Source organism: Lonchura striata, chromosome 1, assembly GCF_046129695.1.
Source record: "Lonchura striata isolate bLonStr1 chromosome 1, bLonStr1.mat, whole genome shotgun sequence".
Lineage (NCBI taxonomy): Eukaryota > Metazoa > Chordata > Aves > Passeriformes > Estrildidae > Lonchura > Lonchura striata.
Genome location: NC_134603.1, coordinates 35,807,825 through 35,834,053, shown reverse-complemented (window position 1 = coordinate 35,834,053; position 26,229 = coordinate 35,807,825). Strand labels below are relative to the sequence as shown.

Below are 26,229 nucleotides of genomic sequence, written 5' to 3'. Positions count from 1 at the left end.
GAGACAGATCATAAGATGCGGGTCCAGGGAAGGCGAGAGGGGCTCTCTTTTCGTCCCCTCCACTTTGCTCTCCCAACTCTTTCCCACACCTCCCACAAGGTAAAGTTTGTAGAAAAGTTGGCATCTTTAGAGCACGACAAGTCCTAGATGAGCACATCGGCAAGATGAAGGGATTTATCCATGTCTCAGGAACAGGGGACAGACCTAGTAGGGAGGGAGAGGAAAAAAATGAAGAGCAAGGGAAAGAAGGAAGGAAAAGAAAGGTGGTTGAAAAGATGGGATGAAGCAGGTAAAAGTCTGCGAGCAGATCTAGGGGCAGATCATGAAGACTGACCAGTGGACATGGAAGAACAGAAAAAGCTTAGACGGAGAGGGAGATTTCAGACGCAGAGGGCAAATCTAAGCGAACGCAGGCGAGGGGGGAAGGAGGCTGCCGCGGGGGTCGCCGCCGTGCCCCCGTTCCCCCGCCCCGACGGCACGGCCCGGCAGCACCCCTCGCCGATCGGGGCAACCGCGGTGGCCGCAACCCCGGGGCACGGGACCTGCCGCTTGAGGAGAGGCAGTGTACGTCGTCCCCAAAGTTGGAGAAAAAACTAGACAGCGCTAGTGAACCCACAGATCACCGGGAGAGATCAAGCCGGAACCCTCTGTCTTCGAAGAAATAAGATGAGGGGAATGAAATGTTCCCACTAGCCATCAAATTATAATAACAGTATCCGTCATCCTTAAGTGACCACACGAGTTTTACAAGTTGGATATTAAACAGATTAAATAATAATAATAATAAAAATCCCCAAATCCCTGTTGCGAACATGAAGTCCTTTGTTTATGATCCCGAGGAAAATGAAGTTGCTAATTGAAAAACAATAAACGTAAAATGCCTTTGGATTAATAATGATAGAGGTTAACGGTGACATCCATCCCTTGGAAAGGGGGAGGGGAGCGAGGCGCTCGGTGACTGTGCGCTTGGACGGCGACCAGGGACAAGCGCAGCAGCCAAATGGGGCTGGGGGGGCGGGGGGTGAGACCCTGCCTCTTCGGAGGGCTCGGCTTGTATGTTCGCCTCTGATCCGGAGACACGAGGTGAGGAAGGTCTGTATTGTAGTCATGTCCTCGCTAGATGAAATCTCAGTCAATTACTCTGAAATCTGCAGCTTGGCTTCTTTTCATTCTTTCCAGGTGAAAATTCAAACGTTTTCTGTTGTCGCCTGGTCCTTTCTTTCCTGAAACAAGGCACCCAACTGTTCTGATATTACCATTCAAAAACGGGTTCTGTGGCAAACCTCATTTGTGAATCTATTACAGAGATTAATAGATTATTTCTCCTTTTTCAACTAATTCTCAGTGGGGAAATTTAACCATATGGTAAGGAGAGAATTAGAATTTCATCACATTAGAGCAAAATGTAATGAAAAGAGTCCAACACCTGGGGCCAACTCCGAAAGACACAATTAAAAGGTTTTTAATGAAACCAGAGAAACCAAAAAATTTTCATAGCCTTCAGTTAATCCTGCCACATAAGAATGATTTGGAAGTGTTGGGAAATATTGTTTTTTACTGATGTCATAAGAATGAAAACCTTCCACTAAATACTCTGAGTGCTAACAGAAAGGCGAGAGCAAGCTGCTCGCCTCAAGCATCAGAGGAGTAGTGGGACAAAATTCTGACCGACCCTCGGGTTTCCACTTCAGCTTTTGGAAGAGTGCAGAAGAAAGTGTTCCCGGCTCCGAGGAGAAGCCCCGAGAGAGGAGCAGGGGGTCTGAGTGTCCGGATGACTGAGGCCGCCTCGCCCTGACACCCGGCGGCATCCCGGCGCTGGGGAGAAGAGCGGGGGTGCTTCGGCCGAGTCGGGCTCGCTGGAGGGAGGCAGGAGGGCACGGACCTGGCAAAGAGCTGGTCAGTCACAATAAAAAATAAATTGTAAAAAGTTTGGTGGGTTTTGCCCTTTCTCTTCCCGCCCTCTCTCTTCCCAAGATCCGTTCATTTTCAAGGTAACTGATGGGGCTTTATGTTTTTTATAGGGACACGGGGGATAATCACTCGCAAGCAGCAATCTGCTATTTGAAAAGGGATAAGGGAAGGAGGAAGGGAACCTCCCCATAGTTTGGTCTCCTTTTGTTGGAAGGGGGGTGGGGAGAGGGAGGACTGGGGACCACCCGCCTCCCAAGGAAGCAAGGTGGACTTTGGCAGTGGGCAGGAGTGGGCACAACGGTTGGGATTGCTCCGGGGATTTTTAATTTTATGTTTTTCTTTCCCAGGCGATGCTTTTCGGGAAGACGGGTGGGGGTGGGAGGGAGCTATAAGTTAATGTAAATGCAGGGGGTGGGTGGGCTGGGGGGAGAGGGTGTCACTCCCGACTCCACGGCTAAGTTAGCAGAAGTCTGCTGGCATCACTCGGAAGGAGAAGTGTTGAAGTGGGCTTTTCTGCAGTGCAGGGCTGTAATTTGCTGAAGGAGGCAAAGAACATCCTTCGATCTAAGTAGGGCTTTTAGTGTGCTCATTGATGAGTGAAAGTCGCCACACATGTCAAGCTAAAGGCAGTTGTTGGGTTACTAACAGGACACAACGTCTTGCAAACATATGCGTTAAGCTGTGTATACAGATGGCAGGGAGAATAATGGAGCAGGCGCCTCTTATAAAGCTCTAGCTGCTGCCTGTCTTCAGACCTGGGAAAAGAAACTATTCAGACTCAGGGCCAGATAGCGCCTGGGATTGTTTGTTACCGTTTTAATCCTATTAATTAAAACGTTAACCTGATTGGGTAGAAAGCTCTGTCCCAACAGGCGAGTCTTCTTCATAATAACCTACTCTCAGAGATAATGATGTAAAAGACTCCCCCGTCTGCGGCGGCTGCTGGTTGATGGGTCCGGAAATCTCTTGAAGGTGAATCCAAGCAAGATAAACGGTGGAAGCGGCTCCACTGGCAGCGCACAATGCCCCAGCGCGGCGCCTGCTGAGGGCGAGCCGGAGCCGCAGCCGGAGCCACAGCCACAGCCCGAGCCACAGCCGCTGCCGGAACCGCAGCCCGAGCCGGAGCCGCCGCCCGAGCCGGAGCCACAGCCGGAGTCGCCGGAGCCGCCGGAGCCGCAGTCCGAGCCGCCGCCGGAGCCAGGGAAGGGGCAGCCGCGGCGCCGGGCACGGCGCAGCTCCGGCGGGAGCCGGGAAGCGATTTCTGCCAGCGGGACGCCGGGGAGCCGCCCGCCGCGGCGCGGAGCCTTGGAGCAGCGGGCCGGGAACTGAGGGGGGCGGAGGAGGCGGAGGCGAGCCGGGCGCCGATGGAGCGGGCGCTGGGGCTGCCCGCAGAAGAGGACCTCTTCCACAAGAGCCTCGCCGCCTCGGCCAAGCGCATGGAGTCCGCCTTCCGCTCGCCCCCGGGGCTCGACCTTTCCCACCCCCGCGACCGCCAGCCCTCGCCGCTCGCCTGCTACGAGGCGTCGGAGCCCGAGGCGCTGCTGCAGCCCGGAGTCGGCGGCGACCCGCTGGCTCTGCCGCCGGGCTCCGTCTGCGTCAAGTACGGCGAGAGCGCCAGCCGCAGCTCGGTGGCCGAGAGCAGCGGCGGCGAGCAGAGCCCCGACGACGACAGCGACGGCCGCTGCGAGCTGGTGCTGCGCGGCGCCGGGGGGGACCCGCGCGTCGCCTCGCCGGCGGCGGGCGGCGGCGGAGGGGGGGGCGGGGGGCTGAAGGCGGCCGAGGGCAGCTGCTCCAACAGCCACGGGCACGGCGGCAGCAAGAAGTCCAAGGAACAGAAGGCGCTGCGGCTCAACATCAACGCGCGGGAGCGGCGGCGGATGCACGACCTGAACGACGCGCTGGACGAGCTGCGGGCGGTCATCCCCTACGCGCACAGTCCCTCGGTGCGGAAGCTCTCCAAGATCGCCACGCTCCTCCTGGCCAAGAACTACATCCTGATGCAGGCGCAGGCCCTGGAGGAGATGCGGCGCTTGGTGGCTTATCTCAACCAGGGCCAGGCCATCTCGGCCGCTTCCCTGCCCAGCTCCGCCGCGGCGGCGGCGGCAGCGGCGGCGGCGCTGCACCCCGCCCTCGGCGCCTACGAGCAGGCGGCCGGTTACCCCTTCAGCGCCGGGCTGCCCCCCGCCACCTCCTGCCCGGAAAAATGTGCCATCTTCAACAGCGTCTCCTCCAGCCTCTGCAAACAGTGCACGGAGAAGCCTTAAGCGCCGCCGCCGTGGCCGCCCCCCGCCGCCGCCGCGGTCCCGGGGAGCGGCGACAGCCGGCGGTGCGGTCCCGGGCCGGGGGGCGCGGAGGCGGCGGAGGGACTGACGGCTGCCCGGCCCCGCCACCCTCTGCCCGGACTCGCCTCGCCTCGCTCTTCTCCTCGGGCGCCGCCGAGACGGGACCGCGACGGGAGCCAGCGTGCGTGCGGCCGCGGGAGGGGGCGCGGGGCCGGGGGTGCCGCGGGGAGGAAGGAAGGCCCGGCCCGGGGGCGCCGGGGGGACTCGCTGCGCGTCCGGACAAAGGAGAGGCCGGGAAATAGCAGGCCGGGCTGGGAGCCGGGGCTATCGCCGGGGACAAATCAGAGAGGGCACTTGAACGTAGATTTTTTTTTTAATTAATTATTAGCAGTATTATTATTATTATTATTATTATTATTATTATTCTGAGCCAGGAAACAAACAAACTTGAAATGTAAACTTATTATTTAAGTGACTCGCAGAAACAAAGAGACTGGACCATTGCTATGGAAGACTTTGTATTTTTTATCGTCTCTAAACTTTGATCCTGTGAAAATGCGCAAAGTTTGGTGAGAGTGATTTAAAAAATCGAGAGAGTTACAAAAAAGACAAAAAATAACCGATCAAAACCCCTACTCCGTGTCGCTGAAAGTATCGCATTTTTAAAAGAAATATTTATGTGCACCTTGTTTCTTTCCACTTTGCAATGATGTACGAACAAGACATGCTATTTATTTGTTATTCTTTAAAATGACCCTTCCACGCCAACAATATTTATCATGTGTTAAGGTCATGGGTCTTATGTGCAGTTACTTTAAATGCTTCTAAAATTCTGTTTATGGATTAACTTAAACTGTGTGCCAAGTGTTTAAAACATTTATTTGCCAACAACATATAAGCAGAAATGTTGATGTATCCGAGCTGCTTAGGTTTATGAAAGGTCATCTGGATTTTAAGTTGCATCATCCCTGTATTTAAATTGAGCTTTAATAAATTGCTTCAGTCCAAAAATTACAGGAAAAGTGTATTCTTAATTGCTCAACCAACTGATTTTTGAAAGGGTATTCTTTGCATTATAACAGGTAGTAACTATTTACTTTTACAAGGCATCAGAGCAATAGCTGCTACAAGAACATTTGCCAAGCCAATGTTTTCCCAGGCGCTGTGTTTTCGAAGGTATAATTTAAACCGCTTTAAATGTGTGTGTAAATTATTCTGACTGTGGATAATTATTTAAGTTGAAATACTTTAAATACTTTAGGCTAATTTACAGAACGCGTGGAATTCTTCTCTTCCTTTTTCAGGGGATGTGGGGGGCGGGTTTTTGATTTTTTTTTTTTTTTTTTTTAAAGAAAACTGAGAGATGAAAAGCAAGAAGTAGCTATTTACCCAAAGTGAGCCTTCAGTTTGAGTTTGCATGGCTGGGTGGCTGTCTCTCTGCCATTTGTAAATCAAGGATTTTTTAAAATTATTTTATTTTTTTTTTCCTTTTCAAAAGGAGTCCTGCTTTTTTCCACTACTTGCAGATAATACAAATTCGGACTGTCAGGTTGGATGGCAAAATAGGAGCCATGATGGATCTGTTGGCAGGTCACGGATGTGTAAAGAGTGATATATATTAAATAGGTCAATCAGATTATGACAGCAATGTACGATCGTTTGTATGTGTATCTATGTCGGAAAGAATCTTTATTAAAATATTTTGAACAAACGCTTGTATTACGCTGTGCTTTGTTAAGCATTTCTATCCAGATTAAAGGAGGTGGATGGTGGGGGTGGGTAGTTTTCTTTCCTTTGCCCGAGTGAGCCCCAGTACCCTCCCCGTCACCCCACTCGCGGCTCCGGCTGTCCCAGGCAGGGAGCCGAGAAGTTCCTCCCTGGCTTCATTTCTCCCGCTCCCGTGGCAGGCGGCCCCCGGCGCTGCGCGGCAGCCGTGGGGCAGTGCCGGGCCGGGCCCTGCCCAACCCTGCCCAACCCTGCCCTGCCCGGCCCGGCCCGGCCCGGCCCGCCCGTCCCGCGGCTCCACGCCCGCCCCGAGCCGTGGGGCTGGATGCGCCGCGGGGTACGCTGCAGGACCGCCCCCCTGCCTCCTCCCAGTCCGCCGAGTTTTGGAGCCGCCCCTCCCCTCGTGCACCCTCCGCTCTGCCCCAAACCCGAGGGCAGGGGAAGCAGGCAGCCCCCCAGGCTGTCTGCTCGGCGCTAAGCCCGGCCCGGGGTCCCGGTCTTGCGGCTCCCCCCTCCCCTCGGGCGGCCCGGGCCGGCGCCGGGTGTCCGCGGGGCCGCCTCTCCCAACAGCAGCACCACAGGCGGGGGAAGGGTATAAATATTTTCTGCTCCACTTCCCATCAAAAAAGATTAATCAGAACCTGTAACTTTTCAGGAAACATAACTGTAAAGTGCCACGGAGCTGTGGGAAGGCAGCCCAGAGAGGGTGGGCAGATCAGCCCCCAGGCGCAAGGAGAAGCGTCTCTCAGCATTTACTAGACAAAGGCTGGGTGCGTCTAATTATGATTATTAAAACAATTTCCATGACGATGTCTAATATTATGTTAATTTGAAAACAACTGTGTATGAAAACTGTCGACTATAATACCTAAATTCATTTAATGAAACACATCGTTAAGGCAATTAAACCTCCTGGATGTGATTAAGGAACATAATTACGACACTGTTCTGCGCCATAATTGGGTGTCTTTAATCAAGGGGTAAAGTGATCAGCAACACAGCCATTAGTTTGTATTGTTCTGTCTCTGCTGTCCATCATTCTGATTAGGAATTAACCACCGCCACCAGCTTGGCGTGGTGCGTGCCTGTGTGTGTGTCTCTGTGAGTGTGTGTTCGTGCATATAACATCGCAGGACACATTTGCTGCAATATTTACCGCTTAATGTCTCTGGCTACCGAGCGGGTTTCCTTTCCGGAGAGGTTCCCTTGGAAGGCGCGGGCGCTGCTCGGCTTTGCCCGGCAGTGGGGTGGGGGAAAATAAGCCAGGTCCCAGCAAACTCCTGGAGCGGCCGGGACCCAAGGTGGGGAGGAGGCAAGGGGCTGGGGGAGGCCCACGTCCTGCCTCCCGGCTCCTGTGGCCGGGGGCAGGGTCCGAAGTGTGCGGGCCGGGCCTGGCGTGCTCCCCGCCGGCTCTGGGGAGCGAGGTCTGTGGCACATGGAGTGGTTTGTCCGTTCACCGCTCTCTCGCCTGCCTCTGCCTCAGAGCGACGGGACAGAGGAATGAAAATCTTTGTCATTCCTGGCTACCGCTGCCGCCCGACTTTGGGCTGTCGCTGTCTTGCTTCCTCTTCGATTGCTTCGGAGGGAGCGACGGGTCCGTGCCAGGTAGAGGTGCTACCAGTCCTGGCCCCACTGTCCAGTCGCGCTGCGCCGGGCATCCTCCCTGGGAAGCGGCGCGAAGCCACTGGGCCGGTCCCTGAGCAGGTCTTGCCAATGCAAGCGCAATGTGTGCCGGGCTGGGGGGAGGAGAGAGGCTCCCCCGCCCGCCTTAAAGCTTGAGAGATCACTTAGCCAGAAATGAACGTGAACCCGTTCAAAAGAGCTGCTTCCCCGTTTCCAACCGCCCCACCGAACCGGGATCTCCCTCAGCCTCATCCGGAGCTCCCTCTGCCCTCGCCGCCCAGCCTGGCTCCCTTCCCCGGCCCCTTACCCCGGCTCGGAGCCTAGATTGTCCCAGCATGAGTGACATTGGCTTTCCTAATGTAATGACTTATGAAAGATATAATCATGTGTTAAATTGAATCCTCCGCTTAACTGTTAATGGTGTGCTCTGGGCACATTTACGTATTAGATGCTATGGTAACTAATTACCACTAGAAGAAGGGATAATACACTTTCCAGACTTTGACAAATAATTATGAGTGTTCACATCCCTGCTAGCAGCAGTTGCAGCGGATCTGCTGGAATGAGTAAGTGAATAAATGAATGGGTAAGTGAACTTGTGTGCATGGAGGGGACTAGATAATGAATAGTGGTCAAGTGAGTTTTCTTATTAAAACCTTTAATGAAAATGTGATTTAGGGTGGAAGGGGGAAAAAAGTGCGACGCTGCCTCGAAACGTAATTAAATCGCGTAATATAAACATCAGAATCATAAATAAGTTTGCTTTTAATTAAAACTCAGCAGTAAAGTAAATTATCCACGTGCTCCGAAACTTTACAGCAATTAACACTTTTTTTTTTTTTTTTTTTTTTGGTGGTAATGGTGGTGCTGGTGCTGGTGGAGGGAGGCTGTTGGGGATTGGGGGGGGGGGGGGGGTAAAACAAACGAGCCGAGACCGTCCCCAGGATCATTTGTAACTGTGATAACTGTGATCGCACCGCCCCTGTCCGCAGGCCGGACGGATCCTGAGGCTTTAAGCAAACAGCGGAAGAGCTCCTTGTCGGAGCGGGACAAAAGTTTGGGGAAGTGGCGCCGGCCCCGCCACCCGCCCGCTCCGCGGGGTCGCTGCTGCCCGTCGGGGCCCGGTCCCCGCCTGGGAAAGCTCCGGCTCCAGCGGAGCCCATGGAGGGCGCAGGGCAGGCTCTCCCTGAAGCGTTGCGCATGGCTTAGGCAGGCGCCGCAGGGGTTAAGCCGATTTTGCCCGCTCCTGCGCTGCCATCCCGCCCGGGCAGGGGCAAAGGTGGGAGCCGCTGCCGGGAGCGGGAGCCGGCACGGCTGCCCCGGCCCCCTGCCCCAGCCGGGGGCTCCTAGCAGCCCTCCGCGTAGCAGAGGGAACATGTGCTAAATGAGCACAGAGATGCAGCCAGCCCCGTTTACCCCTGGTCACTCATCAGCTCGCTGTCACCCAGCCCGCCCACACCCGCCCCGAAGCGCTCCGGAGGGGAATTTGGTCTGGTTCGGCTCGTTCTCCAGCCGCGGGAAGGGTTAAATCCTTCCCCAAGCCCCTAGTTGCCCTTGTCCTCTCAACCTGATTCAGAGACGTGTAATAAAATAGGAAGCAAATTTATGGTCTGTTTCAAGCACTTTACTGCTGTATTTTTAAATTCATATATGCACGTATAAGAACTATGATCTGTGAATAATTTGAAGTGCTATAGGAAAATGATGTATTTTAGAACAAACATAACCGTTTTCTTACATAATTGTGTCGGATTAAAATAAAAAAATAAAGATACATTTCGAAGAGAGACAAAGCTGAAAATCTAATGACAGCCATAAACTGCTAGACAGCCATAAATTAACGTCTTCATCAAACACTGAAGGGATCAGTGCTTATCTAAATCAACAATTATTTCTTCTAAGAAGTTGCCGAACAGATTGCCCCTTTAATACTATTTTTAAATCTTCATAATTGAGGATTAGGGAAAAACAATCGCCTTTCCAGAGTAAACCTCCTCTCCACCAGCCGAAGCCCTCCAACTCGCCGAACACCCAGACCGCTTCCCTAGGAACCTCCTCGGGGGTCCCGTCCCCTTGTCCCACTGCAGCATCCCTGGAAGCTCGTGATGCTTGTAGGAAGGGGCATGCAGGAATCTTTCCTCACCCCCCTCTCCCCTGGTTTTTGTCGCGGGCCGCGGGAGGTGGGAGCGCAGGGAGCAGAAGCCAGCGGCGGGAGCCCGGCGGGCAGCGGGCGGGGATGCGGGCGGGCGGGCGAGGGTGCGGGTCCCTGCCGCCGCCGCGGGCCGGGGGCATCCCGGAGCGGCAGCATCCCCCGGTGCTTCCACCACCAGCTCAACTAATGCCCATCCGCTTTTCAGGTTCAAAGCTTTAGCGAGGCGGCACTTCTCCCAGCTGCAGCCACCTGCGAAGCCGGTTTTGCAAGAGGCTGCTGTAAAGAATTCATTTTTTAAAGGCAACTGAAAGATACGTTGTGAAGAGAGGCGATTCACGGGCTCACAAGATGGAAATTAGACAGGGAAAGACTTGCTGCCTGTAGGAGAATAGCGAGCGACTAAACTGTTTAGAAGAAAGAGATAGTTGCAAAGATGAGCTGATGGGGAAGAAGTCGCTGTCAAAAGTCATCGCAGGGTGTTTGCTTAATGACTTTTACACTCCCTGTAGCCAGAACTTAAGACTTTTATTCAACTTTTCTGTACTCATAGCTGCTGGTTTTGGGGAAAAGAAAAATGAAGCAACATGTTTGTGTCAAAATGGGTTTAACAAATCTTTGAATATAGAAAGAATTCTGCAAGGGTTCTAGCAAGAACAGCTGAAGCTTAGGCTAGTTTTGATTATTATTATCTTTCAGACCATTACGGAAAGCTTACTCAAAATGTGCCCTTCAAGAAATCTCAAACAATGCCACTTTTTAATTTATAAATTTCAGTAACTTCTAATGTAGTCTGGAGTTAGAACAACTGCACAGCTACACATACATTTACCAAACCAGAAAATGCTGCAGGTCTGTCTTCTCTAGGAAGCATCTTCAATAACCCTCACAGACATACCTGACGAGCATTTCTGCATGAAGGAATGGAGAAACACTGGTCTCTTTAGGGTACAACCCTCCTATTAAATACCTGTAGAACTCAGCAGCTACAGTGATACCTAGAAAAGCCAAGTTGTGCTTTGCTGGTGCAGTACTGTGTATCGTAACAATTTCATTCATATCCCCTTTTAAAATGAATGATCTGTGAAGACAGAATACTTTACTTTAGGTAGTACATCTTGTACTATGTGGTGGTTTGCAAAAGTAAAAGCCTAGGAGTTGTACTTAGGAATCACTAGTGGACTGCAGATCTTTATATTATTTTTGAATAATGTCCTAAGAATGTCAGAAGTGCCACTTTTATTACCTTATCTGATGAGAATTGGCTTATGTTTCCTGGCGGGTGTGTGTGTGTGTGTGTGTGTGTGTGTGTGTGTGTGTGTGTGTGTGTGTGTGTTTGTGTGTGTGTGTGTGTGTGTGATAAAAAAGACACGGTACTTTCCAATATTCAGAGGAGTTTCTGTATTTCACTGCTGAATTAAAGGCTTTTTTTTTCATTACAGAAATATCTGTCAAGATCAAGTAACAGAAAAATGTAGTATGTTGAAATAATAATTAAAAAGCAATAGTTGTGAATCTGTGAGAAAAGTATAAATATAAGCTGGAAAAAAACCCACAGACAATAATTCAATATTAAAATAGATATATTCCTTTTTATTCTGCCCTTGAAATACAAAATTCCTTTAAGATGTTAGATTACTAAAATAATGAAATTTCTGTTTTCTTGCTCAGAAGTACCTTAGTTGTTCTAGGAGCCTGAACAATGGATATTAACTGTTAAAGTAAAACCTAGCCATTGTTCAGCTATATACAAATTGTGAGTTCACAAAATTAAGAGCACTTCACAATCTCTTGAATGATCTTTCAATAATGACAAAAATTCTACAAGAAAAATTCACAGACCGGTAATTCTTCATAAAAATAGCAATGCCAAAAAGTGTGACATGCAGCTCCCTTAAAAGCATAAAGAGCAACTCTTACATGGTTTTATATTTCTACATTAGGACATACTGACAAAGATATGAAAATCTAATTTGCAAACAGGTACACATATACTACTAGATGGTTTCCTAAATAATGGAACATTTTAAAAAGTTTACAATAGCATCTAGCAGTACTAAGTGCTAGCATGAAAATGGAGAACATTCAGTCTGCAAATTAAAATAAGAAGAATAATTTAAAAATTATGTTTTAGCATTCACATTAGTTCATGATAAATTAACTTTCTTCTTGGGTGCTATAAAGGGCCAGACTGTTAAGAAACCTATTTTTTAATGAGAAAAAAGGTGCTTATATTTTTTTTAATAGCAGAAGATACTATTGATACAACCATAGACATCGACAACTTACAGTCAGAGGCTGGTAGTGACCAGCTGAGTCACATCTCAAACTGATGGGTGAGAGCACCAATTCATTGAGGAACAGCAGAGAAATTCTGGGGGTACCCATGTCCATCCATCCACTTGCAGGTCTGTGGATGACCCCAGCAGGTACTGCTGGGTTGGCAGGGCAGACCCCTCTGCTGAGGTGAAGAGGTGGGAGAGGGAAGCCCAGGTCTGCCTCCCACCACCCTGCCCTGCAGCCCCACTGGCACCTGAATGCTGGCAAAGAGCACTGCTCTTTCTGCTTAGATGCTTTTGCCTCTTCGTGCTCCAGTGACAGACACTCAGAGCTGCACACTCCTGGGTCCTGCAGCACAGGAGGTAATCAAAAAGGGTGTTGTGCCCTGTGTAATGAAACATGCTCTTCTTGGCACAGCACACTGCAGTGAGCTTGGCTCTAGCTGGGACATGCTGGAACATGTTGAGGATGCTGGAGCATGTTGGGGATGCTGCACTCTGTTGTGCTGCCTCAGCTTATTGACCAGGAATAGCAACACCATGGGCCTTTCAGTCCTGCTTCATGGAGACCGAGTCATTCCTGGTCAGACCAGCTGCTGACTCTCAGTATGTCCCCTCAGTTGCTGAATACATGGACCAGAAGGGTTTAACCTCCCTGACCAGCTCCAGCTCTCATGGCTTTACATGGAGGTGAGGCTTTCTTCCTCAGCAGCCGAGGTATGCCAAGCTAGTGATGCAGTGCTTGCCAGCCAGGAGCCTGGGTTACCAGGGACACAATTCCAGGCCAGACTGGGCAGACCCTGCCTTGCATTTGATTATTTTGGTTCTTGAGCAAAAAAGAGCAAGCAACTTTTATCCCAGCAGAATGCTGGCCTCCTGCGTGGCGCTCTCTAACTCTGATGCAAGGTCTCCAAGCAGCTTCACAGAGGTTTCATCCAACTCCTGGGAAAGATTCTGACCCTTTTCTCTTTTTTTTTTTTTTCTTTTTAAATTTCTTTTTTAATAGAGCATATGATACAGATTTAATTTGCTATTTTGGAGACAATCTAGTTCTTCTTTTAATTTAAGAATAGATACTATACAAATTGATCAGCCATTAATCTGAAACTACTAATGATTTGCATATACTTTTGGCACAGTCCTATTATGCCCTATCAAATTACGTAGCAGCCAGTGATACTCTAATTAAAAATCCTAAAAATAGAATACAATTATAAAAAAAGGCTTCTGTTTAAAACAAATACCCACTGTTTTCTTCGCAGTTTCTTCAGGTTTGTTTTAAAGTTGGATGCCAAAGAAGGATTCATCATAATTGTAGCATGAGACATTTTACAGGTTATATATAAGCAATAATGGAATGCAGTCAACAGTGTAATGATATCAACATTCCTTCTCTCAAGAAGCCAGGCTCTAATGTCCAAACTGGATTGTGAGCTACAGCTGAGTACAGAATAGCTTCTACAGAGTAACCACAGAAGTAACCTGAGTACAAGAATGTCTCCATTAAAACCAATTTTACTCTCTGGGACAAAGCAATAATCAGCTTTTGCTGTTGATTAAATGTCGAAGTAAAGTTAAAGCATTTAATCAACTGCAAAGCCCATTTAATGTAAGTATACTCCATATTTGTAGACATTATTGATACTATATATGAAGAGAAAATGTTTATCCAATATATCCCACAAAACCACAATTTACTTCTTGGAGGATTTGGAATGTGGCTGTACCAATCTCTGAAAGTCTTTCTAGTGATGCTGATGCTTATTTAGGGTATGTGCTTTGCACAAATAAGTGAACAGGCTTCTACAAAAATAACAATAAATAATTCTTAGTATGTAGGTAGCAGTTTTCATCCATAGGCCATCAAGGGCCATACAGATCAGTACAATTTCTGATTTTGAAAGACTTAGTCTGACACATCCCAAAGAGAGATTTTTTTTTTTTAGGAACACAAGGCAAGGCCCATAGATGTGGCTATTCTGCCATTACAATTATCATCTTGGCAAATTGAGACTGGACAGCCATGGGAATCCTCATCAATCTCTGAAGTGATGGCTGGGAAGAGAGACAGGGTCTAAAATCTCAGATTTTTTTGCACTAGGAAATTAATTTTCCGAACAAGAGCTGGGCACCTAGTGAAGCAGGCTGGGCAGCCAGTATAAACTTCTGTGGCTGTCCAGGGTTTTCACTTGCTCAAATTTTGGCCCCAGGGAAGAGCCTGTTTTCCAATTTGCAGATGGACAAGTCTGTCTCCAAACACAGGTTACACTACTCTGCCTATTCACAACTTAGGCAAAGTAAAACAATGTTAAAAAGCATTTTTAGATACCACACTTGCCCTTGACACCCTCTTCCTCTTTTGCCTTTTCAGAGAAATTAACAAACATAAGAAACAGTCAAAATAAATGCATGAACATGTTACTAAGAAACAGCAAGAGAAAGAGAAGCTAATTTTCAAGGTTATAGAATAATTTCAAATGGCCTTATATATTTTCTTCCTGAACAATATGCTTTTTTAGGGGCTCAAAAGCCAAAATACATAATTTAGGCTTGATCAAGAGCCTATTAAAATCAACAGAACTTCTGACATTAAATGATTACAGGAAAGAAATCACATATTTTAAATTTTTGCACTTGCCAAAAAAAAAAAAAAAAAAAAAAAAAGAAAAGGAGCAAGAAAGCAAAGCATTCACCCTTAGTAAATAAACCTGAAGTTAGAAATGTGTCGTCAGTAAGACATTCTTGCAAATCATCCTCCACCACCCCGCACAACTTCCATCACATCTCCCAAATAAAGGGCTAAGACTCTCATGACCATGAAAAAAATAAAGTAAATATAAAGTTAGGATAATTACAAGAAGCCCCCCCTTCCTTGTTATTATGCTTCTATGAGGAGATGCTGATATTTATGTAAGTGGCCTGGATTCATCCTCCCTGTAAATCCTGCTCATCTCTCAACCAAGAGTATGGGGATGCACCTTGCAGAGATGCTGGGCTATTTACTTGGCCAGACTCTTGTCACGTCATCTCACTTCTCACAACTCAAGCAGGACAAATTGAGGTTGCACATCCCTGCATCTTGTCTCTACCTCCAGCCCAACAGCTTTTCTCCTTAGAAACAAAGAGGAAGGAGGTAAAAGCAGAGAGGGAAAAGCAAACATTTCCAAAAATATAAAGCTGAGTGATGAAATAGAGCAAACATGGAGATTAGTGGAAGGCATATAGGCAGCTGCTCAATTTCTTAAGGACCTTAGCTTGTAACGAAAGGCAATATCAACGTCTGGCAGAAGGATACCAAGGCCCATGCGACTGTTATCAAGTCTGACAGCTTTGTTTTCTGCTAGTTCTACATCAAAATGAGACAATAGTATGAAAAGAAACATCTTCATCTCATTCATTGCGAGGAACCTCCCTGGACACATGCTGATCCCAGAGCCAAAGGGCATTAGGAAATACTTCAGTTTTCTTCCTGCCTTGTAGAATGTGGTTTTCTTCTTGCCATTCTCTATGTATCGATCGAACTTATACTCCTGAAAATGAAAGAGAGAAACAGCGTGATATCTAACAAGGCAGTTACATGAGCTGCTTTCTTTGCACAATGGTAACGCGTCTGAAACCCAGAAAATAAGATAAAGAGGAAGACAAGGAGCTGACAGCTTCTTCTTTTTAGTTGGCTCCCTCAAGTTTCATTAACTCACATTATCTTCCCTGCAAAGAACACTCTTTAAATCCACTTATTTAGCTCAGTCCTTTTACATCAAGCTCCTTCAACTTCCTCATCTCATCCACTGAGTGTCTGGCCTATATTGATTGTAATTAGATTTTGACCGCTTTGTAGCAGGGACAATGAACCTCAGTGGAAGGACAATTTTCTTGTAAAGCATCATATGCACTCAGTGTGGTACATACATCATGAATAAGGATAATCTGCCAAATTCTGCAAATGCCCATGAATAAATTAATGCATTGCACCGATTTTGCTCTTGCAAGCCAGAAAAAAATCCATCCTTCTTTTGCATGGAATGGTGCAGATTATTTGGAAACTTCAACTCTTTGCAGTCAGTTTTCCTTTCAGTTGGAGATGGTTGCTGCTTAATTTGCCACATCTTACCTCCAAGTATTTTGCAGCAGAAGCTGTGAGCAAAGCAGGACAATGCCAGTGAGTGACCATTATAAAGAGGGTGTTTTCAAGTAGGGCTTGAGGTCACACTTGTAACCTACATTCCATAAATTGAACATATTTCTGACTATTTTTGAGTAGCAGGATCCCTGTTTAGAGATAATTTGTGTTTTTGAATGAAGGAGATCTGGCATCCTCACTCAGTCAATGGCAAATTAACCACTTACAAAACCCTCCTGCATGCTTTGAATAAAAATGACAGGCACTTCTTGCTTATGGTCACTCATTAGCATTTGTCCTGCTTTGCATACATCTGCTATAGCAGCAGCCATTTGGAGCTGGCTGGGAACAAGTCAGTCAGACAGAAACCGACCTCAACTGATTAAAAAACCCCACACCACCATTAAAAATACACTGATACTGATCTACTAATTTGATTAAAGGCTCTGAAAATCATGAACTCCAGGTCTTGCTGTTGAGAAACAAATGTCAGGGGAGGTGGTCAGTGAGAAAGGGAACAAATATTAGGTGCACTGGAGGGGATGCAACTTTGGGTGCTGAAGAGCAAAAGCTTATTTCACTAAATGGCAGAGGCCTGGATTTTCCACAAATATAAAGGCGATTCTATGTCTGCTTCCACTGACAAGTAATTCTTTTCAGTCTCCCCGAACACCCCAGCTAAAAGGAAGCACGCCTTTATTTTTTTCTGCCAGGAAGTTATTGCTTCATTTGGAGCAGCACAGTAACAAATGAAAGCCCAGAATGCCATAAGATTTACTTCCTGAATTTTAAATCCCGCTGGTCTAAAAAAGCACTGCTGAATATGAACTGCAGTGTCTTAAAAACTCAACCCAGAGCTCTTCACTTTGCTCAAACGTATTCACAAGGTGCACTTCTGGTGTCTGGAGGAATACAAGAACTGTGCTATTGAACACACAGACACACTGGGTGAGACCTTATGCTTTCTTTGTCATATTAAGAGCTTTCTGAGAGCTGCAATTGCTTTTAACAAAAAAACTATTTGCTGTCTGAGGAATAGGGAAAACAGAAAACAAGTGTGAGACAGGAATGCAGCCAATGACAATGACATCAAACTCAGTGCTGCTGAAGCCCCTTGGGTTGAGTAGTCTTTCCCTAAAAGCTAGTTCACTGACTAAATAAAGACTAATTTTTAAAAATTATGGAATTTTCAGCCATGCACAAGGTCTCCTGAAAGAGACATGGTTGCTGACAGCAAGGAGAAAGGTCAGGATGCTGAGCGAAAGCAAGGAATGAAGTTTTGTGTGGATGAGCTGCTACAAGTATTATGAAAACTGAGCAATCTCCTGTGATTGATCTAAGTCTCCTTCTGTCACATGCTGTATTTAGCTTTGTTTGGGAAGTCACCATAGAGGATTTCCTGCAGGGTTTTCTGATATTTACTCTTACAGGTTTTGCAGAGTTCATTTACTGAGCTCTATAACTAGCTGAGTTATAATTTAGGGTTTCACTTACACAATTTAAAGAAGATGGACTAATTTATTTAGACCTTAATGGGTGGAGAAAGAGGTCAGAAATATATGCTTACACTTACACAATATGGTGCCAAAGCACAAGATAGCATGAACTTAAATTTATGTATCCAGGAGAAAAAGCATTGCTACAAAATTATCTCATCAAGCTGCCTGTTTTCCCAGGAAAAGTTTTCCCTAAATACATGACAAGCTCAAGACTGCACCTTTCAAAAAATTCATTCTCCATCTCTATCTGATCCTCAGTAGTTATTGTTGAAAGCACACTGCATATTTTAAGAACCAAACAGAACAGTGATTTCCCCACTTTTCGAGAGGGGCCCATGTGCTGAAATCAATGTACTGCAATGTGTGGATTGCTCATTCACTATCAAAAAGATAAAATATATGAACTAAAGCTGTACTGTGAAATCTGAGCAGAGCTGATACTAAGCAGATATATTCAAGCAATGGAAATATGGTAATATATTCCGGCAATTATTGGATAAGGGAGGAGATCAGTTTCCACACTGATGCTTTTGGTCTAGGACCTAAACAAACAGATGGACTTTTGACAAATCAATAACATTCTCCAAAATAAAGTGTTAAGGATAAAAAAAAAAAAGAAAAAAGCTTATTTGTTAGCTGTTATCTATCCTTTTTAAGGATAAAAATATTAATCAACTATTTGCCAATAGATGAATTATTTTTAAAACCCTGATTTTCTCTGTAGGCTTTATCTTAATTTTTGGGTGGGGACACCTAGCAGAGCACCCCAGAATGTAATTTTCATTCTTGTGGCTCCAATGTTCATCACAGTGACTATACCTTACTCCTCCTGACTCCAACATGCTCCACACCTCCTCTCACTGAGGCTGGCAGAGCTCCTACACAACGAAATGCTGTCCTGCACCAACGAGGCACTTGAATCTCATATTTTCTTTGCAAGCTCTCATCTTCAAATTCCTGAAAGGGAGAGCTTCACGGAGCAATGTCTCTAACACAGGCTTTCTATAAACATGTAAAAAACTTAGTTCCTTTCTTCTTTGGCTCAAATGCCGAGGATGGAAATCAGCATGGCTGGGAGACAGCCATTTGCTTAGGAAAATAGGGGTGAGGAATGGATGAAGTACAAGCTCTTCCCTCTCAGGCAGACGAGCCGTTTAGCAGACTCAGCGTGCACCCTCGCTCTTTCTTGTTCTTCCTCTGTGGCACCCTGGGCTGGGGACAGCAATCTGGGGAGCAACCTAGCCGAGAGGAGGACTATTGCATTTGCATGCAGGTGGTGAACTTCTGAAGCTGTATTACAGCTGAGGCAGGGTGGATTAATTTTGAGTCTTTGATATTCATTAACTTGAGCGTCAGAGAAAAATACAAGGAGATGACACAATTACCCTCCGAGCTTCACTGCAGAGCAACAGCTTTACAGTCTCAAGTCCACAACACTCTAATTGATCAAGAAGGGGTGAATCCCTACGAAGGGAGGTGAAAAAGCATAAGGCTCAAGTAAGACACTGCTATTATAGGGCTTCAGAGAGTCAATGATGCTTTGCGGGCACTTAGCTAAATGGCCCACATTATTTGCTATTTAAACCACCTTCTATTATTCAGCCCTCCTTGGGTATCAAATGATCCACTGCCAAACAAAGCCCACATTTAGCCTAAAGTTTATGGTAGTCAATGTGCAATTGTCAATTCCTTTGAAAGCAGTGCAGTCAGTCTCATCACCATATTTCTCTCTTCAGGCCATGAATCCTTTGACCTGCAGGGTCCTAGAAAATACATCTGAAACTAGGAAGATTTGTTCCACAAGAAAGAACAGCAGTGAAAAAAAAAAAACCACAAAAAACCCCCACAAAAAACAAAACAAAAAAACAAACAAAAAACCCACAAAAAAAAAAAAAAAAAACAAAAAACAAAAAAACCAACCCACAGACCACAAAAGGCTTGACTGCTTCGATGTGCCTGGAGTAAGAAGAGTAGCACCAGCTGAATGTTTACCTTAGGATCTTCATAGACCTCAGGGTCCATGTGCAAAATCTGCGGGTAAAGGGCTATCCAGTCTCCTTTCCTCAAAACGACTTCTTGATTCCCTTCTAGCTTGAGAACAAAATCCTCTTGGCTGATGCGGATGTTCATGGAGGACGAGCACATTCTTAAACTCTCGTTTAAGGCACTCTCTGCAATTAAACAAAAAGGGGGGAGGGGGAAGCATCAGAAATATGGGAGATGACTGGAAGTTATACATGGCTACAGCTGCTGATTCTCCAGGAGTTTAGTAGGGCAGGCTAAAGGGAAAAAAAGAAAGGAAAAAAACATACAAACAAAACCAAACATAAAGCAGAGACCAGAAGGAGGCAATACACAACCCCGCAGGGCTGGGTGGGGTGGGGCAGTCAGGGATGCTGAACCTCCCGAAGTGATACTCCCTGATGGTGATGAGAAATCCTGTCCGTTGTAAGCAGCACCAGGTTTTGGGTGGAAAGTCATTATTCAGGCATCGTGTTGAAAACAACGCAATCAAACTACATGAACGCTTTATGAATCTACATATATTTTGGCGGTTGCAAACAAGTACCAGTGAAAGCATCCATGGAGCTGTTTAGCTTGCTTTTTGAAAGATGTTGGATTTAATGGTAGGACTATACATTAGAAATCATTCTGCTTGTTAATTCTGTAGTCATTCTGAGAATTTTTAAATGCATTTTCTTTTCAATGCACTATGCTGCCAAATTATAGTGTCTGTTGTGGTCAGAGTGAATGAAAGCAATTCATTATTTGCCTAGTAATTTTAAGAGAGAAAGACACTTCTAATTGGCCTAGAGGAAACAAAACATAGTCCTTTCAGGTTTGGGGAACGCAAGATTTCTGTCTCCACCATCACATCCTGGAAGGCTCCAGAAGCTGAATGTCCTTGCTTTCCCAGTGGCCTTCACCTTTTGCTCCTAGCACGACAGATTTTATGGCTAATTTCCGGCAATTTATCCTGGCAGTTTGAGGAGGAATTCCTTTGGGAATAATATGCATAATTTGCATAAATCATTCTGATAGCATGTATATCAGCATGTAGCTCCTGTCTAGGGCTGCATCTCTCACTTTGTAATCAAAACTGACTATTTTTCCACCAGTGTGTATGGGCACTGTTATATGTGACTTGATTCCTTCTAATCATTAGTGTGAAAAATAGCCTAAAATAGGGTTTCATTTGCATGTAATAATCCATTTGTGTCTGCCTCTATGTTTTGTGATATCAAATAAGCCTTCTCTAAGTGTTCACCAAGGCACTGCAATTGCTGCACCCAAAAGGTTCGTTTATTAGAGACAGTAGCTACCCAGTATAGATGCCTCTGAAAAAAATAATAACAAACGTTCTTTCACTAAAAATTAAATCTAGTGCAGCATGCATAGCAAATAAAGTGGCCCTGGATGTTTTCTTGCAGGAGGTTTTTCCTTAAGCATGCATTTGTCTAAAGAAATGAGGCTGCGGTCAGCTTTGTGTGGCCAGTGCTGTGATTCAATGTGACGTACAGTGAGTCTGTGCATATTCTTTTGGACTGCCTTCGTTACTATAATCAGGCAGAGTCAAATCGGCTTGTTGGTGACGAAGCCAGAAAAGAACCCTGGTTCCAGAAGATGGCCTCTACTGCGGATAGCCACAAGGCACCTGACACGATAGATTTCAACTGGCAGCGCTCTGGCAACAAAACTTTACGCGGTACAAAGGAAGGGTCCAGCCTCAGCTCCAGACTGCCTCCAACCTGCAGAAAATGAAGCTGGTATCTTTGTACCAGTCCACCATTTGGAAATGGTGTTGACATATGTGGAGACAGCAGAAATCAAATGAGGAAGAGGGAAGGAGGAAAAAAAAAAGCGAAATAATTATAAAGTGCCACAGCAAAATAGCAGCACGTTTAACCACCCAAGCAATGCGGTCACTTCCTATCGGTGGACATCCTCCCAGAAAGCGTGGCAGTCCCTGCCCGCTGCCGGATCTCAAATGACAATTGGGCAGCATATCTTATGCAGAAGTTAATCACAATAATGGAGCACAAAGTGTGGCTTAGCGGTCAGATCGTAAATGACAAATCTGTTTTACCTTCCAGTACCAGTTATGTGTGGAAGGCGAGCTTGGCTCTCGCTCTGAGCGATCATGCCGATAATCATTAGATGACAAAAGTAATGAGTCACATTATGATCAACAAAGGAGAATGGAGCTTATATGGCTTTGCAGGCTCACATTAAAAAAATAGACAGTCAGCTTTCCACAAATGCCAGAGCTATACATTGAGAGGAATGACAACTGCACAATAAAACTGCAGCCTTTACTTGCAGTTGTCATAGTTCAGCAGACACCAGCCATCGCCGCTGACAGACCAGCTGGGTAGCTTGGGAGGCCTTCCATTCTGCACCGTGAGGTACAGTAAATTATCCAGCATGGTAGAGCAACATCTGTTTCTGTGCTTGTGCCGAACAAACAAGGCAATTTAAAGCATACCAAGGGATAACCAAGCAGCAAATGAACATGACCCTCATTTTTTCCCCCCTTCTTACACACATGAGATGCTAAACTTCACTGTGCAAGCACTACATAAAGAAGCCAGGCTGTTGTTTGATAAGGTGTTGTCAGAGAGATTTTACATCTTTTCTAGAGAGAGAAGGAGGGGGAAGACAGAGATATATCTCATAGTATTGTTATTCTTAGAATCCTCCCACTTCTCTCTTCATTTCTCTTATACTAAAGCTAGCACTTAGCTTCCAATTCATTCTAGACATTTTTTTTTAAAAAACTGTTTCAATATACTTATAAATATTCAGTCTTTAAACCCTAATTTGCTATACTTAGTTCACATGCCTTCAAGCATTTGTCTTCCAATTTCCACTGAATAAATGCGTACTAATGAGAAATAGAGCAAGCTGCTGAGGCAAAGCTGGGTGACTTGAGCCTGGCCTGCCACCAGCTTGTGATAGGCAGGCAAATTGAGTTAAAATGAAAAGTCTTGTCAGCTGAAATACAACATGGTAGCCAAACAGCAAGCTGTCAATCATCCAGCCAAAACAAGGGACTGCAGGTAATAAAAGGTCATTGCGAATCATAAGTGCATTTGGCTTTCACAGGCAAGTTAATTTTAATTAAACATGATCTCTATCTGTAAATGTTTTATAAAACTTATTGTGCAGTAATGGATTGTTAATTTTACATTAACACAGAGCAGGTAACGGGGTGCAATAATTATTAGAGTGTATTGTAGGAAAATAGTTATTGAGTATGCAAATATTTGGGGGGGTCATTTACCCACAGGCATCAGGGTGTGCCAACACAAACGATCATCTGAAAAAAGTATATTTGCATGTTACTCAGACCTAAATGGTACTGCCCAGCCCATTCCAGAAAAATATATTTATTCCCTTTCAATTCAACCACTGATTTTAATGCTTAGCATTTGTGTTATGACTACACACTCTGTATTAGCTCTTTTTGGGTCCCTACCCTTTCTTGTGTACAAAACAATTTTTCAAGCTGTGCTCTTTTTGCAGGAATATCTGGGATTCAGCAATGACCTGGGGCAAGAATACTTCACCATATAAATGAATGGACTAATATTAAATAAACGAACTGACTAAACATGCCTAGCATTAAACATGCACTAAGTACATCTCTGATTTACCCTCGGCATTTCCATTATAGCCAGTTTAACTGACAGACCATTTTCATTTGTCCTTTACATATTAGAGCTCTGTTGTGAGCCATAATGTCTAACAATCTATGTTACTCTATGCACACAAATACACACGTTTGGATTTTGGGTCTGTACTGTGTTACGCAGAAAATACAAAGGGTTCTGCCCCAGAAATACCATCAGAAGAAGATAATCAGGGCCAAAATTTGCTAGTTTGATTTTGGGTTGAATGTGTTTTGCATTTTGGTTTTGTTTGTTTGGTTTGGGTTTTTTTATAATAAAATAATAATGTACCTGAGCTTAGAATTTAGAAGTAAATCAGGCCATGTTGTTCCCTAGACCCAACAATCTGACCATAACAACAATGCTCTTCCAGAGAAAGACTTTTAGCAATTTGTGCTTCTTCTCTGTAGCATGAAGAATCAAAAAGACTCTTGTTACAGCAGGCCAAAAAGAGGACGGGGAATCAGAGCACTTAAAACAGGAGAATGAGATGACAAGGTGATGAACATGCAAGCATCCCACCTGGTCTGCCTCATTTGAGAGCAGGGACACAATCCCAGTTTCCTATGCTCTGGGTTGGCACAGAGGGAATGGAAAGAGGAAAAACTCAGTCTTGGAGGTTTGGGGTCAGTGGCCTTCCTGCAAGAGGGGAGGTCTTGGCGTGCAAGCAGTGCAATTTGGGACCTTTGTCCCTCCTACACATTTATTAACAAAACATCCATTTCCACTGAAGCATGACTCTTAATTCTCTCATGGTACAGATTTTTTTCTATATTATTATTTTATGGGACAGTATCCAGCCCTTTATGACTTAAGTGCCAGAAGAATTGAAATCTAGCTTCTGTTCATATCACATTATGTTTAACATGATTATGAAATTTAACAAAAGTGTTACAAGAATACTACAAAGTAGGATGTGGCACTTCCCTCTCAACACATAAATCAAATGCTACCAAGGTACTTCAAGATTTCAAGAAGCAGAAGAATGACACAGTTAATGTTTTCAAACTGTTCATACTGTTTTGCACCAGATGGTTTTAGTGAACTACATGGTTTTAATTTCTTATTCCTACACTTTTAGGGAGCCTTTTTTTTCCCTCTTTTTTTCACTGGCCATTCCCATCTCAGTCTATAAATATAAACTAAGTTATCTTTTGATCTTCTTGATGCTTGCTAACTTACTTATTGGTGTATGCTAGCTCTGATGTGAAGTAGTTTTACTTGTGCTCCTTAGAAGTCCATTAAATGCTTAGAAAATCAAGTTACTCACCAGAATTGTCATCCAATACCTCCTCTACTTCAAAAACATTCTCTATTGGTTAGAGATAAATCTGCATCAAAACAGCCATGACTCCGGATAGAACCAACTTAGTAGACTCACGATATGCAAGATTAATATTAATGCTCTAACACAAAGGAAATGGATTGGACTCAATTTTATATTTGTAGTAATCAAATCAAGTTTGCACACAGATTCTTGAAATGTGCCACATCGGATGATCTTGGAGAATGGCAGCTATTACAAGGATCCAAACTAGGCACAGAATGCACTGCTCCACCATCATCCCTTGACACAGCTTTGTTTAAGAGTGGAGCATCAATTCAGGTCATGAGCTACCAAGATCTATGTACATGAGCTTGTTTTGAACAGAGGATTTGTTTTGATATTTAAAAACAGATGATTATTTAACCTTTAATCTTTTATTCCGCTGTTGTCTGCCCTTGTAACACTACTTGTGGAGACTCACAGATGATTAAAAGTTAGGTACCTACCTGTCTTTCATCTCTTGGGTTATTTTCACCATTTCTCTTGCCAGTGTCTATGCACTACCAAATGAAGTGAAACCAAGAGTTGATGCTCTACAGCTCCTGATTCAAACAGCTTTCAGTGACCATTGGCAAGGGTCTCCCTTTGAGCCCTGGATCCAGAACTGGAAGATATGTAGCTCCCTTAAAACTCCCTCTTTTGAATAAAGTACTGAAAACATAATTTATCCTCTGCAAATTTTTATCTTCTTATATTTTATTTGGAGGCATTGCCCAACAGAAGCCTGCTTTAGAAGCTTTTTTTGTTTTGTTAAAGAGAGAAAGAAATTAAGAAATTGCTTGCAGATAAAATACATTTGCAGTTTAAATACACAATCCCACTTTAATTTCAGAAAAGGGTCCTTCTTGGCAGTACCATACAGAAGTATTTGAAATGCATTAACACTTCGGCAGATGCTCAGAATCAAACAACTTAATAGGCATCAACTTTTTTTCAAATAATTGCAAAGCTTCGATTTAGCCTTTTGCATACCTTGCATAGTTAATTACCTAGGCTTTAATGTTTACATGCAATGAGAGTATCTACAGCTATAAACTACATAATTTATAATTGATGTAAATGGGTGTTATTATGTCAATTAGGCAGCTGTGTCCTCCACCTTCTCAGTAAACAGAAATGAGTGATAAACCGAGTTTGCCGGGAGAGCCCCTCTCCTCTTCCTAACAGATAAAAATAAATTACCTAGGTAGACCAGGTTGTCCAATTGTTCTCTGGTGAGGTGGATGTTATATGTGGGCCCTCTCTTTTGACCTGTTGACTGCAGCAAATGGTCAATCTCGTCACGCACCGCTGCAAGAGCTTCTGGGTGCCGCAGAAGATAATACATGGCCCAGAATGTAGCTGGAATCGTGTTTCCCACAGAGGCCCACAGGAAGGCAAAATGATGTGCTGGGAGAAAATAAGTGAAAAGGAAGATTAATAGCGTTTATTACACTGATTAGATTTGCAGTGTGCTAATTAAAAGATGTTAGGACACAGACCCAGCCAAGGATCAGTGAATGCTAATGAGGACCAATAGGCTTCTGAAGTCTAATTTTCTGCTTAATGAGAATAGTTTGAAATGTAATGTCGGGGGGGTGGGGGGAATAAGGGGAGGAAATGCAGCTCAGTTATAATCTTTCTCATTATCACCATTAAGTAT

The 26,229-nt window shown here is 45.2% G+C and overlaps 2 protein-coding genes across 3 annotated transcripts in view; one reads left to right on the top strand and one right to left on the bottom strand.

Annotated features, from left to right (window-relative positions):
• The first annotated feature begins 3,275 nt into the window (after nucleotides 1-3,275).
• Nucleotides 3,276-4,358, top strand: BHLHE22 (basic helix-loop-helix family member e22). The gene has a single exon (XM_021555723.2). The coding sequence runs from the start codon at nucleotides 3,276-3,278 to the stop codon at nucleotides 4,173-4,175; it is 900 nt and encodes a 299-aa protein (XP_021411398.1). The 3' UTR covers nucleotides 4,176-4,358.
• A 6,718-nt stretch (nucleotides 4,359-11,076) lies between these two features.
• Nucleotides 11,077-26,229, bottom strand: part of CYP7B1 (cytochrome P450 family 7 subfamily B member 1) — a 124,888-nt gene continuing 109,735 nt past the window's right edge. For both annotated transcript variants that reach the window (XM_021555624.3, XM_021555623.2), the window contains exons 4-6: nucleotides 25,770-25,976; nucleotides 19,581-19,759; nucleotides 11,077-15,499 (exon numbers count right to left, since the gene is read on the bottom strand). In XM_021555624.3, the coding sequence (XP_021411299.1) occupies nucleotides 15,203-15,499; nucleotides 19,581-19,759; nucleotides 25,770-25,976 (683 nt within the window). In that variant the 3' untranslated portion in view covers nucleotides 11,077-15,202. The remainder of the gene's footprint in view (nucleotides 15,500-19,580; nucleotides 19,760-25,769; nucleotides 25,977-26,229) is intronic.